This window comes from Budorcas taxicolor, chromosome 25 (genome assembly GCF_023091745.1).
Source record: "Budorcas taxicolor isolate Tak-1 chromosome 25, Takin1.1, whole genome shotgun sequence".
Lineage (NCBI taxonomy): Eukaryota > Metazoa > Chordata > Mammalia > Artiodactyla > Bovidae > Budorcas > Budorcas taxicolor.
The window spans coordinates 45725710-45743570 of record NC_068934.1 but is presented as its reverse complement, the minus strand read 5'-3'; the positions used below and the strand labels follow the sequence as shown (position 1 = coordinate 45743570).

At 53.5% G+C, this 17861-nt stretch overlaps 1 protein-coding gene across 1 annotated transcript; it reads right to left on the bottom strand.

The window, feature by feature from the left end:
* Positions 1-543: 543 nt before the first annotated feature.
* SYT12 (synaptotagmin 12) lies at positions 544-14921 on the bottom strand. Its single transcript, XM_052662350.1, is given in 8 exon segments — positions 544-717; positions 2034-2167; positions 3261-3381; positions 4559-4774; positions 7893-8285; positions 9968-10161; positions 14790-14900; positions 14903-14921. Coding segments are annotated over 8 exon segments (1362 nt in total).
* Positions 14922-17861: the final 2940 nt, after the last annotated feature.

Sequence of the window (17861 nt, the reverse complement as noted above, 5' to 3'; positions counted from 1 at the left end):
ATGTTGCCCCCCATTCCCCCATGTCCCCCTAAGCCCTCCACAGGTCCTGGTGGCAGGGCTGCCATCTGCACCGAGCAGATCACCAGGGCAGGGGTATCTCGTCTCCCCGACCTCCTAGGGGCTGGCCTTGTTCATGTCACCCCAGCCTGTGCCTCGCACAGCACCTGGCCCCTGAGACTCACAGGGTCCCTGTCCACGGCTTCCCAGCAGGAGTGGGGTGTGGGGAGCTCTGAGAGGCCAAGGCTCCCCCAGGCTGAGGGACAGATCTGCTGGGGATCTGAAAATGGGGGCACAGGGGGCCGATGCCTGGCTGCGCTCCTCGGGTCCCGGCGCAGACATAGCTGGTCCTCAGTGGGAGACAGCCCTGGGTCCCCTGACATCCAGCTAGGCCTGTTCCTCCACCACAGCCTTCACAGAGGGATCATGATGGCTCACGGGGACTCCACCGGGGACCCCGGCATTCACGGTTCCGGCCGGATGACAGAGAAGGGTGTCAGAGGCTCGTGCCGGGCTCCGGTGCCCGCCCCGGCCCTGCCCTGGGTGTTAGTTTCGCCGAACGGGGTGCCACATGGACACGGGCCTGCGCAGCGTGGCCAGCATCTGGTTCCAGTGGGTGGTGCCCATGCCACTGGCCGACGGCCCGATGATGACGTGGCCCACGTTGTCCCCACGGCTGTCACTGCTGCTCTCAGCCACTGTCACACGGAGAGACAGGTCCTGGGGAGGAAGTGACATGGGTGCTGGGGACCAGGGGCGATGCCAGAGGTCCCCCATGGCCCCCAGACCCCAGCTGGGTGCCAGGCATGGCCCCCTGAGTCTTCATCTCTGACCTGTCCGACCCCACAGCCCTGCCTCAATGCTTCCTTGCTGGGTGACCTTGGACAATGACTTGGGCTCTTTCTATCTCAGTTTCCCCATCTCTAAAACGGTGGTAATCATAGTTCCTATCTGTTCCAGGAACAAAATGAGGTAAAAAGCGTAGAGTCAGAGCATTATGGATGTCTGATGTTGTGCCTGAGATAATATGTTGGACTCATAATTTAGGAAGGGAGGAAAGAAGTTGCTTGAGATCAAAGTAGTAAAGCTGAGACTGGAACCCAGCCTGACTTCTCTCCTTCCTCTCCCCCACCCCTCAGCACCCCCTCACCCCGCTTCGTCCCAAGAGTCAGCCCGCCCTAAGAGGCGGTGAAGCAGGAGAAGTGGCAGGATGACCACCTAGGGGAAGCGAGGGGCAAAGGGGTGGCCTTCACCATGAGAGTGGCAGGGGAGGACCAGCCAGGGACGCTGAGATGTCTGCCTGTATTCGAAACACCCAGAGTGAGGCAGAGTTCTGGGTTTTCAAATTCAGACAGGGTGTCCCAAGAGGGGAGACCAAGGGATCTCTGTACAGCCCCAGGGCCAAGGGGCAGGTTTGGGCTTAAGACACAAAAAGGACGGATGGAAGGAAAGAGTAAGGGAAGGTGATGAGCTCCCCATCCTCTGAGGCAGGCAAGCCAGCTTACCAGCATGGCCCAGGCCACATCCTCTGCAGTCCTCCCACCCTTGGTCTGTGATATCTGTGCTGGGAAGGGGGTCTCCCTGGAGCATATTGCCTTCTGAAGGCCAAGGGCCTCTGGGGAGGTCAGCCAGGCCTCTGTAGGCAGAACTTCAGGAGAATGGGGGCCTGACCTCCGGGACTTGGCCCAGCCCCGGCTCATCCCTAGGGCTGTGCAGTTCCCTCCCCTGGGAACCATCTTCCCCCAGATCTCAGCTTAGCTATCCCCACCTGCCCGGCCGAGCCTGACTGCCAAGGTCTGGGTGTTCCTCGTGGGCTGGCACTGTCTGGGGACTTCCCTGCTTGTCTGCTGTGAGCTTCCAGGAAGCAGTGCCTATATCCCTAGCACCCACCAGAGGGCAGGTACCTAGCGGGTGCTCAGTACATGCTGCTCGACTAGAAAGGGGATGACTTAGGGCCAACCATCACCACCTGAAGAAGCCCCGAGGATCAGGCTGGAGGGAGTGGAGGGCACCTCCCCTCCGCTATCCCCCCTCACCTGGAGCACAATGGCCGGCACAGAAAAGATCATGGCTTCATTGAACACTGGGTTAGGGTCATCCCTCTTCACAGCTGTCTTCTTTTTGCTCATCTTCCTCCCATCCTGCAGCAGGTACACCTTGACAAAGGGATCTGTGGGTGGGGAGGAGGGTGGGGTGAGGACCAGTGCCACGCTCACTTGGCACAGACCTGCCCAGTCACAGCAGCGCACTGGTTCCAAACTCCCCAAACATTCACCGTTTTTTTAACACAGCTCTTTGGCTGTGCCAGATCTTAGTTGCAGCAGGCACAATCTTCTATTTTCTTTGTGGCCTGTGAACTCTTAGCTGCGACATGTAGGATCTAGTTCCCTGACCGGGGATCGAACCTAGACCGCCTGGATTGGGAATGCAGAATGGTAGCCGCTGGACCACCAGGGAAGTCCCCCCAAGCCTTCACTATCACCATTCTCTCCTAAAGTTCTGCCATGAGTCCTTTCTTTCGTTCCTATTTTACAGATGAGAAAACTGAGGCTCATGCGCATGTCAAGAGAAGAGCTGGGCTTTGGACTCTGGCAGCCTGCCTCCCAGCCCATGTGCATGCTCCCCTCGCATGATTCTGGGGGAGCTCCGCAGAGCCATCATTTTTCACTCTATAAATGGCCCAAGCGCAAACGTCAGCTCTGACTCACCCGGCGCCCATTCAGTGGAGCCTGACTCAAGGACGTGCGGCTCTGGAATAAGGAGTCGCTGTCTGCTCGTCACTTACCACCCACTGGGTGTCCTTGCTACACCTGCCGGGACCCAGGCCCCCAGGCTCCCAGTCAGGCTCCTGCAGCCCCCAGTCTTCAGCTGCCCGGGGCTGAGGCTCACGCAGACCTGAGACATCAGGCCCCGCCTGATACCCACACCGACTCGGTGGCCCTGGTCTCCGTTTGGGATCTGGGATGCAGTCCAGCCTCTGGGATTGCCCACTGTGGTTTCACAACCAGTGTCCCAGCCTCCTGCTCTCAGAGTCGCATCCCTCCCCCAGGGGCTCCCTGTCCCCCTCCATGGGTCCCATGTTTCCCCAGCTAGATTAATCTTCCCACCATGCAGAGCTCCTGAGCCCAGCCTAGGCCGGGGGTGGCGAGCCTGGCGCTGGGCCCTACACCTGCTGATGCCTCCAGGTGCCCAGGGCTTCGCAGCTAGGGCGCAGCTCCCACCTGCCACACAGAGGAGAAGCCAGGCAGCCAGCGGGGCCTTACCCGCTGTGGTCTTGTCGTTGGTCCAGATGAGATTCTTGGCTTTCACCACGACCACGGTCAGGCGCTCGGCCGTCGGGAGGTAGCTGAGGGACAGTAGGATCTCGCCCACGGCGTCGGCAGCCTGGAGGACGTGTGCGTGGCTCAGAGGGCTTCCGCCCTTCCTTCTCCATTGAGAAGGTGGTGCTCTTGGGGCTCCTTACCCCAGGGCACCAAGCTGGTGGGATTGAGAGAGGGACCCCTTCCCTACTCCATGGCACTACTCCATGGCACCCTCCCCACCTCCCACGGGGTGTGGTCCTGCCTTGGAAGGAGGACCAGAGGTTGCCTGTCAAATGTAGCAACAAATGCATTCCCTCAATCCAGACCGAAGAAAACATTCTGTGGTAGTAGCGCTTAGAGGGTCTCAGTGGACTGAAACGAGCAGATCCTTCGCTTCATATCGGCTCAGATGGTAAAGAATCTGCCTGCAATGCAGGAGGCCTGGGTTCTATCCGCGGGTCAGGAAGACCCCCCTGGAGAAGGGAGTTGCAACCCACACCAGTATTCTTGTCTGGAGACTTTCATGGACAGAGGAGCCTGGCGGGCTACAGTTGATAGGGTCGCAAAGACTGAATGATGAACACTATCACATTCGCTTGCTTGAATAACAGTGATGCTCCCCAAGCACTGCTACACTTAGGAGGTTGAACTTCAGCTTGGCCTCCGTCTGAAATAGCTCACTCGAGGGCCAGAGAAGTACTTCCCTAACATAACCTCTACAGGAGTAGAGCTTCTTAAGGTTTGCTGGTAGGAGCAGCAGAAGAGCTGTAAGCAGCGGTCAGGGAGCCATTCATTTGCACACAGTAACCTGAGTTTCTTTGAACGTGGCTCTCTTTCTCTAATCTCCTAAAAGTGAAAGAGAAAGTCTCTCAGTCGTGTCCGACTCTTTCTGACCCCATGGACTATATAGTCCATGGAATTCTCTCGGCCAGAATACTGGAGTGGGTAGCCTTTCCCTTCTCCAGGGGATCTTCCCAACCCAGGGATTGAATCCAGGTCTCCTGCATTGCAGGAGGATTCTTTACCAGCTGAGCCACAAGGGAAGCCCAAGAATACTGGAGTGGGTAACCTATCCCTTCTCCAGCGGATCTTCCTGACCCAGGAATTGAACTGGGGTCTCCTGCATTGCAGGCGGATTCTTTACCAACTGATCTAATCTAAAGATGTTGGCACTAAGGCTGTTTTGAGGACAGTGTATTCCCTCATCTAAAGTATACACCAGTGATGCCATCCTGGCACGTGCAGATGGGCAGACTGACCTTGTTCTGGTCCTGCAGGTAGAGCCAGCCGCTGAAGGGCTGTAGTGGGAGGTCAAGGACAGACAGCTTCAGCTCCACCACCCCCGTGCTCACATTCCGCTCATCTTCATCGATGCCAAACACTGAAAACCGCAGGCTCTTCTCCTCCAGGGCTGCGGGGTCCAGCGGGATGGAGAATTTCTCATCGAAGAAGATGGAGTAGGCATTCCTCTGGATCTGCAGAGAGGAAGGGCAGTGGAAGGAGGTCTGACGCTGGGGAGGAGGCGGCAGAAGGTGCCGGCGAGGCCATGGTAGGGAGAGCACTGGACGGGGGAGTCCGGAGACCTGGGCTACCATCAGGCTCTGTTGACCCCACACCTCAATGTCTATCCTTTCTTTGGTGGCTCAGCCCTGATGATATAAAAGCCCCCTGTCCTCTTCTCAGAGGTGGGCATCTAGTGGGCTGGCATTCAAAGCTTGACAAGCTGACCTCAACTAATTCCCATCTTCAGTGTCCATGGCTCCACAGAACCCTTGCCATATGCCAGCTGAGATGGCCATCTTTTTGGCACACGTTCAAGTCCAGCCCTGGGGCCAGGCATACAGTGAGGAGGGATAACTGCCTGTGAAGCTGAGAGCCTTAGATGTCCAGCCCCCGTGGGGCCTGGCCCAGGACGGTCTGAATGTCATGGGGCAGATGGATGGATGGAATGATGAGGCCAGGCTGGGAAGACTCTGTTTCTAAGCCTAGTCCTGCCTGGTGGGCGCCACTGGCCTCCTCCCAGGAAGCCGTGGGCAGTCACCCAGGCAGGTGCATGCGCGGGCCCTGCTCCCCCCCTCCGTGGGGGGCTGCCTTAGTCACTGCCTGGCGATATTTTAAGAGAGGAGCTGTCATCCCTGGTACCTCGCCTGAAGCCGGGGAACTGCCCCCCTACTCACTGGGATGGGCTGGGCTGGGGTGCTAAGGCGCCTGCATTTCTGGGAATAAACCTGTCGGCACCTCCAAGTGTCACGGGCCACATGCTCCGGTCACGCTCTGGGCTGAGGATCGGCTCTTACACCGCCCTGGGGGCTACATCCCCGACCTGGTCACCCGCTCAAGCATCAAGGGCTCCTCCCCCATCAGACAAAGCCCACCTCCTGATCCTGACCCTGGCGTTCAGGCTCTCCATGACCTTCAGCCCTAAATTCCTTCCTTTGGCCAAACCAGCCTCTTGATTGTCCCCTGCCCATAAGAGTGCAGGCTCCCTGATAATCCACGTACTCTATGAGCATGTAGATGGAGAACTCTGGGGTTGAGTTCTGGATCTCCGGCTCACTTGCTGGGGTTCTCGTGGGCAAAGGACTTCTAGAGCCTCAGTTTCCTCATCTGTAAGATGCCCTCAGTCCACCCCCATCCTTGGGGCTAATGAGAGGGATGCAGATGGGCCGGGCGCTGTGAACCAGGTTCTCAGCACACATCAGGCTGTGGTGGCAGCTGTCAACCTGTCCCCTCAAGGGACGGACCCAGAACCACCCAGGGTCCTCCAAGCAGCTGAGGCCGCAGGCAGCATGGCTCTGGGCTCGAGAGAAATGCTTCACGGTCCTGACAGACAATCCATGGAGAGCTGACCAAGGACTAGGCTAAGGACTTTATATATATATATATATATATATATATATACACATACACATACATACATACATATGTGAGAAGGAAATGGCAACCCACTCCAGTATTCTTGCTTGGAAAATCCCATGGACAGAGGAGCCTGGCAGGCTACCATCCATAGGGTCGCAAACAGTCGGACATGATTGGAGTGACTTAGCATGCAGCATATATATACATATTATATATTATATATATACTTATAAATATATATGTATATGTACATAGGATTTCTCTGGTAGCTCAGCTGACAAAGAATCCGCCTGCAATGCAGGAGACCTGGGCTTGATCCCTGGGTTGGGAAAGTCCCCTGGAGGAGGGCATGGCAACCCACTCCAGTATTCTTGCCTGGAGAATCCCCTGGAGCCTGGCAGGCTATAGTCCATGGGGTCGCAAAGAGTCGGACATGACTAAGCACCGAATATATTTGGCTGTGCTAGGTCTTAGTTGCAGCGTGTGGGATCTAGTTCCCTGCTGTCAAACCCAGGCCCCCTGCTTTGGGAGCACAATCTTAGCTGCTGGACCACCAGGGAAGCCCCAGGACTTTGTAGATATTAATGCATTCCTTCCTCAAGCATGATGATGCCCATCTGACAGATGGGGAAACTGAGTCACAGAGTGTTGCAGTGACTCACTCCAGGTCACACTTCAAGGAAGCAGAGAAGCAGGATTTGAACCCAGGCAGTCAGGCTCCAGGGTGCTGCTCCTAATCATCCCCTGGACTGCCTCTTTGAAGCTGGCCTCCCCACCTCAGCGCTACGTTGGTTCTAGACCCTCCTGGAGTGAGGGGGCAGGGTGGGACAGGAGGGGAACGACAGTCTTCACTGCTCAGGAGCAGCCTGTTTTCGGCACGGGAAGCAGGACTGGCCGCTGGGCCCTGGACCTCAGACTCCTCCTGCTGTGGTCAGAGGCCGTACTGGGCTGACCTTGTCTGCTGGTGCCTGGCATGGCATCTCGTGTGGATCTGGCTCTCTCTTGGCAAGGCAGGGGTGCCATCTGGAGTGGAAGCCTGGAGCAGGTTGCTGGGTCCCTCCGTGCCCTTTCCAGCTTATTCTGCACCTTCCCTCCTTTCAGCCCCAGGAGCTGACCTCCAAGGGCTGCATCAACAGGCTCCCTTGGGGTTGGCCGGGAGGGGTCACTGGAGGGAAAACAGAAGCTGGAGGGAGGTCAGGGTGCTTATTCCCCGAGTCCTTCTCGGCAGGATGGCTATGAGTTGACCACGCCCCTTAACCAAAGGACATAGTCCTTATCCAGATGGCCCTCGGCACACAGTGGTCTCTGGGTAACTTCCCCTGCCCCCATCCCCTTGGACCAGGGTACCACACCATCTCTGAGGTGGCCCTACATACCACCACAGCTTTATAACAGTCCTGTTATCAAACTCTCCCCAAACGAGCCAACATGAACCTGCCATCCCTTCCCTGCCAGGACCTGAAGTTGACACAACTGACAGATGGACAATTACACTGGATTCGTGTGGTAGGTTTGCTGGAGGCCCCAGACTCTCCGGTCTGTCCTCCCTATAGCCAGCACCTTCCACCCTGGGATCAGCATCCAAACTCTCTAGCGCCCTGCTCAGATCCTGCCTGGCCCAGCAGCCCTGCCTGCCTCAGCAGCCCCGCCTGCCTCCTGCGAGTCCGGGGCGCACCCCCGCCCCGCCCCGCTTTGCCCCGCCCCGCTTTGCCCCGCCCCCAAGCCTCCACTCACCCGGGAAATGCCCACGATCTGTTCGTCCGGCAGCAGGCTGACACGCATGAAACAAGACTCGAAGCTCGCTTCCTCCCGCTCCAGGAGGTCCTTGCCCTGCAGCACAGCCACGTGGAGGGTGTGGGAGGCGGCGTCGTAGTCCATGCTCACCTCCACCTGGCCCAGCGTGAAGTCCTGCCCGAAGTTGTTGCTCACGGAGGAGACGGAGTTCAGGGAGTCGGCCGACTGGGATTTCCGGAGGGTGCCGTAGGGGGCCAGGTCCAGCTCCCGGCCCATCAGCTCCAGGGGCCCCAGCTCGCTGATGCTTTCAAAGGTGTCCTCGATGCTGAGGCTGCCTTTGCGACTGGGGGGCCCCCTAGTGCTGGCGCGCTGCGCGTTCCAGGCCGGCACTCTCTAGGGCGAGAAGGGGCATGGGAGCATCGGAGGGCAATAGGCTTGGTCTTGAAGACATGCGGTTAGTCCCGTTCATGCAAGACACCTCCTAGCTCCCCTTTTGCAAAAACGGGGCATGCCTTAGAAACATCCTTCTTTAATATTATTTCATGTTACTTAGTTTTTTCTCTCTATCCAAGATACAAGAGAGCCTTTCCTCAAAATGTTTATTTATATGAACTGAATTTCATTAATAAAGATGTTCACTGAGATAATGTGTATGAAAAGGAAAAATAATTAGCAATCTAAGTGTCCAACAGAAGGGGAACGGGTAAGAAAACCAGGCTACAGATACTCAACAGACAATGGAGCAGCCTCAAAGGAAGCTTACAAAAAGTCTACCACAGGAGAAAGCTTTCATGTTGGATAACACTCACTCTAATAGGCAAATTTTTCTTTTCTCTAAATTGATCTTGGGATTTGAGAAAGCAAAAGCTTGTACAGTAAGCATCTCCTTTGTTGGTAGTCTTCGTTACCATATTTTTTAATGGCTCCATTAATTTGCTGTTAAGTGGATAGCCATAGTTTATGTTATTATTCCCCTACTTTTGGTCATTTATCTTGTGTTTCACGGACATAAACCATGAAGCACTGAATAGCTTTCTTAAAATCTCGACTTAAAGGACACAGTCCTTTTGACAGCTTTTGACACATGGTTCCAAAACGCTCTTTGAAAAAGTTGTGCCAATTTACAGTCCTCCCAACAGAGTAAAAGAACATTCCTTCCAAAACCTCAAATGAGTGAAGCATGAGGGGCTCTTGTCTGGTAACAGGTTCTGGCTGTGCTTTCTGGAACTCTCCATGATGTTAGCAAAATCCTCTGCCAAGTGTCAAGTGATGAAATGTTTAGCAATATATAGAGAGCCCTAAAAATGTTTACACTCCCTGATACAGTAATTTCACATCTGGGCATCCTTTCAAAGTACGTAATCCCACACGAAGACAAAGTTTTACATATAAACCACTTACTGTATTCTTTACGGTGGCATTTAGTAAATCATGGCACATACATAAAAAAGGATCTTATGCAGTCATTAAAATGATGTTTATGATCAACAATATGAGAAAGTGCTTCAACTTTAAGTGAGATGAAAAGAGTAGGGTGTTAAATTCAATGGAGAAATGACATCCATTGTATAAAAACTGCATGGGAAAAAGATTGGGGCGGGATCTGGATTTAAAATATTGGAAAATAATTCACAGTAGCTTGCCTCTGGCTTGCGGCTTTTGGGGAGGTTTTTCTTGCTTTTATTTTCCTGTATTTTTCACAGGATGGTGGGGAGGGTTTGTTTGTTTGGGGTTTTTTTGCTTTGCTTTTAAAATTTGGCCATACTGCATCACTTGCGGGATCCCAGATTACCCAGTTTACGCAGGCTCTGGGAGTGAAAGCGCAACTCCTAACCTCTGGCCTCCAACACCTCCTAACACCCCAGGGGTGTTTTAAATGGAAAGCATTCATTCATTCACCAAGTATTCATTGATTACCTAGCTGGGCTCTGTTGGAGATGTGGAGGAGGACAAAGGACCCTGTTCACAGGAGGAAATTAACCAGGAGCGAGCTGGGGAGCGCGTGAGGTCAGTCTTGAGAGTGGATGGTGGAGGCGGGGGGCGGGGGTGTGCACCCACGAGCACAGAAGCCTCACCTTCTGCCTGGCCTCCGCGTAGGTCTCGCCGTACTTCTGCTGAAGGTATCTGTAGTCATAGTTTGGGAATGGGGAGGGGCTGGGGAAGCTCCCCGACGTCCAGAGCTTCCACAGGCTCACAGCTGCAATTCCCAGCAGAGCCAGCGCCCCAGCGGCGTAGACACCCACCTCCCAGTCAGGGGGGCTCTTGATGACTGAAGGCAAGGGCAGAGTAGTCTCTCATTAATGGGCCTTGGGGCCTCTCAATCATTATACATCCCCACCCAGGGAGTCCCCAGTTCAGCACCGACTTGCTTATTCATTGAATAAGTATATATATGTGTATATTCTAGTCTTTATTGAATTTGTTATGATGTTACTTCTGGTTTATGGTTTGGTTTTTTGGCTTTGAGGCATGTGGGATCTTCGCTCCCCAGCCAGGGATTGAACCTGAACCCCTGCAGGTGAAGTCTTAACCGCCAGAGGAGTCCCTGAATAAATATTGATTGAGTGTCTGTCATGTCAGGTTTTGTGCTGGGGGTCCAGTGTTGAACAAGATATACACTCTCTAATTTCTGCTTTTGGCCGCTTTCCACAAAAACACATTTCTAGCAGGAGCGACACTTGGTTAGAGCAGGTGAAGAGCGGCGAATGATAGTTAAATATTCCTTAGGCTTTACACGGTTAGGGTTGTTCTTGCCTCTCTGAGTTCTCTCAGCCTTCAGAGGACTGCTGCTTCTGGATAATCAAAGCAGACTTTTGGGATCTGGTGGGAAGTGGAAGGGGGCTTGGGGGAGAAAAAGAAATGATCCCCCTTTATGCTTCAACCTTCATCAAGAAGAACCCAATGTCCATCAGTCGATGAATGGAAAAGTAAAATGTAGTACCTTCTTACAGTGGAATATTATTCATCGATAAAAAGGAATGAAGTACTGATACATGCTACAACATGGATAAACCTTGAAAACATCATGCTGAGTGAAGGGAGCTAGTCCCGAAAGACCGTATGTTGTATGATTCTACTTCTATGAAATGTCCACAATAGGGAAATCTCTACAGACAGAAAGTAAATTAGTGTCAGGGGCTGGTGGGGGGAGCGGTGGGGGGTGTGGAGTATGGAGATTCTTTTCGGGGTGATGAATAGATTCTAAAAATTGATTGTGCTCATGCTTGAGCAATAGACTAACTACAGCCCACTGAACGGTACCTTTTAAGTGAGTGAATGTATGGCATGTGAGTTTTAGCTCCATAAAACTATTACTGGAAAACAAACAACATACAAATAAAAACACTCCAGCCAGAAGTGAGAGGTGGCTGTAGGCTGTGCAGGGCTTGGGGACAAATCTAGGTGCTCAGATGCTTTTTGGCACTGGTGAGTCAATAATTTTACTTATCTGAGCCTCACTGTGCCCAAATGGTAACTAACCACCCCCTCAGCTGTGCTGGGTAGGTCCTCACGTAGCACAGTGCTTGGCCCATGGCAGAACCATGAATGTTACATCACTCTACTGGGAAACCTGGTTCTTCAATCCCCCAGAGAAGTCAACGAGATAGTAAGGTTCATTTTGCAAAAGATTGAACTGTTGGCAAATACAATCCTCTAAAGCATTCTCAGTGTTGCCTCTACACTGGATTCAACTGGGGACACCCAGGCACACAAGAACTTGCCCAAGGTCACAGAACCAGGAGGGGGTGGTGCTGGGACTCCAATTCTGGCAGCCAGACTCCAGAGCAAGCAGGGGTAACCATTGTCCCACCTGCCTCTGCCTGCACAGGTCCCCAGCAGCAGGGTGGAGAGATGTAAGGAGGGTGTTTCAGGACTGGAGGTTTCTCATCACACAGCCGTTGAGCACCTACTATGTGCGAGCACCCCCTGGAGCCCCAGTATCAGTCCCTTAAGTGGGTCACAGTCCCCAGGGGTGGGCAAATCAATACAGGACAGTGATGGGTGCCATGATGAGAACAGCCTGGGGGGTTTCGCAAAGAGGGACGCCCAAGCTGGGACACGCAAGGGCAGCAAGGAGCGTGCGGCCAAGGGACTTCCCTGGTGCTCCAGTGGCTAAGCCTCTCCGCTCTCAATGCAGGGCACTGGGGTTCGATCCCTGGTTGGGGAGGAGGCCCGTGTGCAAAGCTCAGAGAGTTCAGAGCACCCGGTTAACAGTGAGGGAAGGGGGCGTTTGGGGCGGAGTCATGCAGCTCTGGGAGACCCCAGCCCACCCCCGCTGTGCTGAGCCCAGCCAGCTCCACCAGAATATACAACACTCACTCCAGAGAAAGGCAGGGCCCAGCCTTCAGCCCTGCCATTTACCCAGCTCTCAGCACCCTACAAGGTCCCTTCCTCCACTTTGGGGATCTTCCCAACCCAGGGACTGAACTCAGATCTCCTGTACTGTGGGCCGATTCTTTACCATCTGGGCCACCTGGGAAGTCTCTAGAGGGGAACTGAGGCTAACAGAAGCTAAAGAACACATCTGTTAATATTTCTGGGCTCAAAGCCACCGCGGTAAGAAATGGAGAGTCTGGTGTAGGTGCCTTGGCTCCTGGAGGCCACCTCGCCTCCCTGGCTCCTGACTCCTCATCCAGAAAGAGGGCACGACACCAAAATCACTCACCATCCAGTGCATCCAGTGGTCCCACCCGGGGGCGGGGGCACGGTTATTCTAAGGGAAAAATCTTAACAAGTTTCCTGTCTGCAGTGAGTCAGCGAGTCTGTATTTATAACAGCAGAAATCTGAAAACAGCCCCAAGGTCTGACCGAGGGAGCCAGTGGGGGCCGGTGGCGCTGTCTCAGGAGGGACCGTTACTGGGCTTTGAGAATGACAATTGCGGTCATCGGGACATCGCCGTGGCAATGCAGAGAACTGTCTCAGGTATTGATAAGAGAAGAAGAAAAAATCAATCCCCAACACGGTATAACCACATGATTTTGATGTAAAAATCACACAGCGTGTAGGCAAGGGCTGGGCGGACCAGAGACAGGAGAGAAGAGGCAGAAGAAACACGGATGGAGAGACAGCGAGCAAGCCTGTGTGCTCCTGACTTCTGCTGCGAGAATGCAGTTTGTGGGATAAATAAAACCACAACAAGGAGCTACAGAGGGCCCAGAGCGGGCCAGGCTCTCAGGAAGTCCAGTGAATGGGGATTGGGAAGGGGCCGGACCTGGTTACTGGAGAGGGAAGCGTGCGTGTGTTGGGGGGGGCAAGGTCTCCCACCCAGACGCACAGGCAGCCCAGGAGGCTCACTGGGGCCTGGGTGCTGGCAGGGGGCGGACACAGTCCACGCAGGCAGTGGACTCGGCAAGGGGGCTAAGCATCACCAGGCCCCGCTGAGAGTGAGGATCCCAGGGGCTGAGGGCCTGAAGCCAGCACCCTGGTTGGCACAAAAGGACGGCAGGACAGACAAATCCCTAGGAAGCGGACGTGAAACGATGATAGTTAATGCTCATTTATTTACTCATTTTATCGCATACCAGCCTCAGGACCATATGGGAAGAATTCCCCTGGGGAAGTGAGGTCTGAGCTGAGACCAGGAATGACGAGAAGCAGCCTTAGGAATAATTGTTCCCTCACTTTGCCAGGCTCTGCTCCAAACACTTCCTGTATATTAACCCACTGAGTCCAACCTTGAGAGGATGGTTCTATTATTACCCCTATTTTACAGACGGGGAAGCTGAGAGATAGATAACCTGACTTCAGCTCTGTGCTCGTAATCTCACACGGGTCTTGAGGACTTAGCCAGGCAGAGGCAGCGAGCACTCCAGGTGAAGGGCACAGCATATGCAAAGGCCTGGAGGTGGGGCGAGAGCCGTGTTTGCACAGTTGTGCACTTCACACATGTTAGCTCACAGAGGCTGGCAGCATCACCCCCAGTTTACAGATGAGTAAGTAGAGGCTCAGAGAGGTTTCATCACTCACCAAAGGCCACGCCAGGGCCTGAGCCAAGGCCTGTGAGCCTGCAGGTGGAAAGTGAAAATTCCTGGCTGGGAGTTGGGAGAGGTGGTCTGTCCTTCAGCTCTGCCCTGGGCTGGCTGGGGTCTGAGCTAGAGGAGGAGGTGGAGGGATGGGGAGCCGTGGCCTGGGAGACCTGCGTCCTTGTCCTGGGTCTGTTACTCAGTCACTGTCCCTTTCCTGAGCCTCCCTTCTCCCATCTGTAAATGGGCAGGGGAACAGAAGGAGAAAATATGGTGAGTGCATTTCAGCTGTGACACCATCCGCCATCAGCCTGAGTGTGTCTGGTGTCCTGAGGCTGGTCCCAAGGGAGCTGCCTTTGCTAGACTGGACGACCACTGAGTTCAGTATCCTGTGCATCTGATATCAACCTTCCTGGTTTTCCTTGCATGTGGCTCCAGGAACGGCCCTAGGGCAGTGGATTCCACACGGCAGGCTCAACCTTAGGGAGCAGCAGGACAGGGGCCTCCTGGGGGATCCCCTTAAGTCCTTCCACAGGAAGGCAAGCAACTGGAACAGACAGAAGAGACTCAGACTGGTCCCAATCCAGTGTGAAAGTGATAGTGTCAGCTGTTCTGTCGTGTCCGACTCTTTGCAACCCCATCGACTGTAGCCTGTTAGGCCCCTCTGTCCATGGAATTCTCCAGGCAAGAATACTAGAGTGGGTGGCCCTTTCCCTTCTCCAGGACATCTTCCCAACTCAGGGATCGAACCCAGGTATCCCACATGGCAGGCAGATTCTTTACCATCTGAGCCACCAGGGCTGTGTGACCTTGGGCAACTCTCTGACTATCCTTATCAGTAGAAAGGGGCTGTTACTGGAGTCCCAATGACACCCCTACCCCGGGCCTGGCGGGAAGGTCCTGTGAGATGGCTCACTGGCCGCGGGGACTCACCGCTCAAGTGATATTCTGCCACGTCCATGGCCATGCCGCCTGCCGCTGGGGGTGAGACTGGAAGGGAGAAGAGAGTCAGTGGAGGGGGCTTCAGAGGGTCACCACCCCCGCCACGCCGCACATGCCCAGCATCCAGTGCTCACACTCAGGTGGAGGGGCCCTGGGCAAATGTAGTGGATTTTTATTTATTTTAAACTTTTTATTTTGTATTGGGGTATAGCTGATGAGCAAGCAATGTTGTGATAGGTTCAGGTGAACAATGAGGGGACTCAGCCATCCATATACATGGATCCATTCTCCCCCAAACCTCTGTCCTATCCAGGCTGCCACATCACACTGAGCAGAGTTCCATGTGCTATACAGTAAGACCTTGTTTGTTATCCATTTAAAATACAGCAGTGAGTACATGCCCATCCCAAACTCCCTAACTATCCCTTCCCCCATCCTTCCACACCCTGGCAACAATAAGCTCCTTCTCAAAGTCCGTGAGTCTATTTCTCTTTTGTAAGTAAGTTCATCTACATCATTTAAAAGTAGCAGCTTTTAAAAAAATAGCATTTTATTTATTTTTGGCCAGTCCCTGTGGCTTTTCAGATCTTAGTTTCCAGACCAGGGATGGAACCTGGGCCCTCCTCAGTGAAAATGTGGAGTCCTAACCGCTGGACTGCCCAGGATGTCTCTAAAAAATAATATAGAAAATGTCCCTTAAAAAAAAAAGTAGTGTTTAAGCACTCTGCAACCTCATGCAGAGTGCTTATTGTTCAGTCGCTAAGTTGTGGCCGACTCTGCGATCCCATGGACTGCAGCACGCCAGGCTTCCCTGTCCCTCACGATCGCCTGGAGTTCGCCCAAGTTCATGTCCATTGCATCGGTGATGCTCTCCAACCGTCTCATCTTCTGCCACCCTCTTCTCCATTTCAGGGCTGCCAGACGCAAAAATGCAAGATGCCCAGGGACACGTGAATTTCTGATTCATTGTTGGTAAAAGTATGTCTAAATATTGCATGGGACATGTTTATACTAAAAAACATATTCACTGTTTATCTGAAACTCAAAAGTCACCGGCATCCCATATTTGTATTTGCTAAATCTGGCAACCCTATTTCATTTCCATCCTACCAACAATAGGCTGACCATCAGCGACTTGGTTACTCATTAGCGGCTCCCTCAGGTGTTCCCCAGGACTGAGTTCAAATGCTTTTGTTTAAATTGAACCGGAAATGCTACATTTCTGCAATATTCTGTTCTCAGTCCTTTCTATGCTTGGGACAGTTTCCTCCTTATCCTCCACTCCCAAGTTTTATGAACCACTGAAGGTTTGACTAAGTTGTTCTAGAAAGGTCTAGAAGCTTATACAACCCATTACCTGAAGCCAGGCGACTGCTCGTGATTTTATTACTGTGTTTACTAACAAGTAAGCTCGCTCGCAGACAGGTTCTAAATGGGGTGGGGGTTTGGTAGAGGAAGGCTGGGGTGAGCTGTGAGGATCTCAACTCAAGGGACCCCGAGGATAGGATAGTTTCCACCCTCTGTGTTCCTTTGGGGTTCCGAGAGGTGGTTACAAGCAGGTGAGCTGGGGTGCCCACAGGTCGGGGGGTGCAGATGAGGTGGGTGGTCAGACCCTCAGAGTGTCTGTCTACCCAAGGGCAGCTGCTTTTCTGTTCCCGCAGGAATGCCAGTCTAGCCTGCTGGTATTTGTTTAACGTGCGGTTTCTTGATTTTTAAATGTTGCAAACAATACACAAAAAATCTAAACACCATTCTGTAGAAAGTAAAAGCCCCTGGGTGGTAACCCATTTACAACTCCTCAAAGGATGCTATGGGCTCCCTTTAGGACTGGGGTCCACTCAGGGAGTAAGCATTTTCTAGAATCCTAGGATTCTCCCCAATTTGTAGCTTTGAAGTCAAGAAGCGGCGTGCCTTGATCCAGACAGGGTATTCCAGCACATGTGGAAGGGCCATGGGTCCCAGGGCAGGAGGCCTCGAGAAGTCGGGGAGGATAGGGCCCTGGGGCGAAGCCTGCCCAGGTCCACAGACAGCTCCTTGCTCCCTCCCAATTCCCTGACGATGCCCCTACTCCCACGGTGAGATGTGAGTTGTCATGGTGATGGGAGGGCCGAACTAACCAGGAAGGGCTTCACCCATGCCAGTTCGAGTAGAAGCTCATTTCTGGAACCTGGGCTGGAGATGGTGATAAGGACCTTGCCAAGTACTTCTTATACTCAAGCTGTAAGCACTTTGCATATACATTACCTCATTTAATCCTCTAACAACCCTTGAGGTAAGTACTATTATTATCTCTGGTTTGCAGAAGAGAGCCCTGAGGCAGGGCAGTGACGTCATTTGCCTAGGCAACACAGCTAGGAAACTGTTCAGTGCAGGCCATTCTGTTCCACACTTGCTCCCTAACCCCTGTGCCTTACTGCAGGAGGGCATATGGTTTCAAAAGGTGTCTGAGAACCTGCCGGCCAAATCAGGCACTGTGTACATGCCCAGGGTGGCCCTAATTCCTGGCAGAAGGGGTTCTAGATATGTTGAAACGCACATGTTAATATGAACACTCATGTCCCGGCCTGCCTCTGACTTGCTGGGAATCTGATCATACTATCAGCTTTATTTCCTGCTTACCTGGCCCAAGCTGACTTCCTGCACTGGGGCAGCCCATGCCAGCAGCATATTAGAGTGGGCTGAGGACATCCTAGTAGCAAGTTCCTATAGTTGGGGACAGAACCCTGTTTCTGCCATATTGGGCGTCTGGCTGTCAAGAAGCCCCCGTCTTTCCAAGTCTCCCACATGGCCCACCCTTCCCCCTCCCCTCATCACAACACCCCGGGAGCTGTGCGTTCACTGAAGGCACCAATGACTCTAGGCTCAGCCAGGCCAGAAGGTCCCACAGAGAACCCCTGTGAAGGGGGCGGAGGCCAAAGCACCTCTGCCTGAGAGGAGGGAGGAGAGGAAACAAAGAGGCTGAGGTTCTTGGGAGGAGGGCAGCCTGAGCAAGCTTTGAACCCCAGATTTTCCCCCTCACTAGCTCTGAGCCTCAGTTGCCCCATCTGTAAAATGGGGTTTATG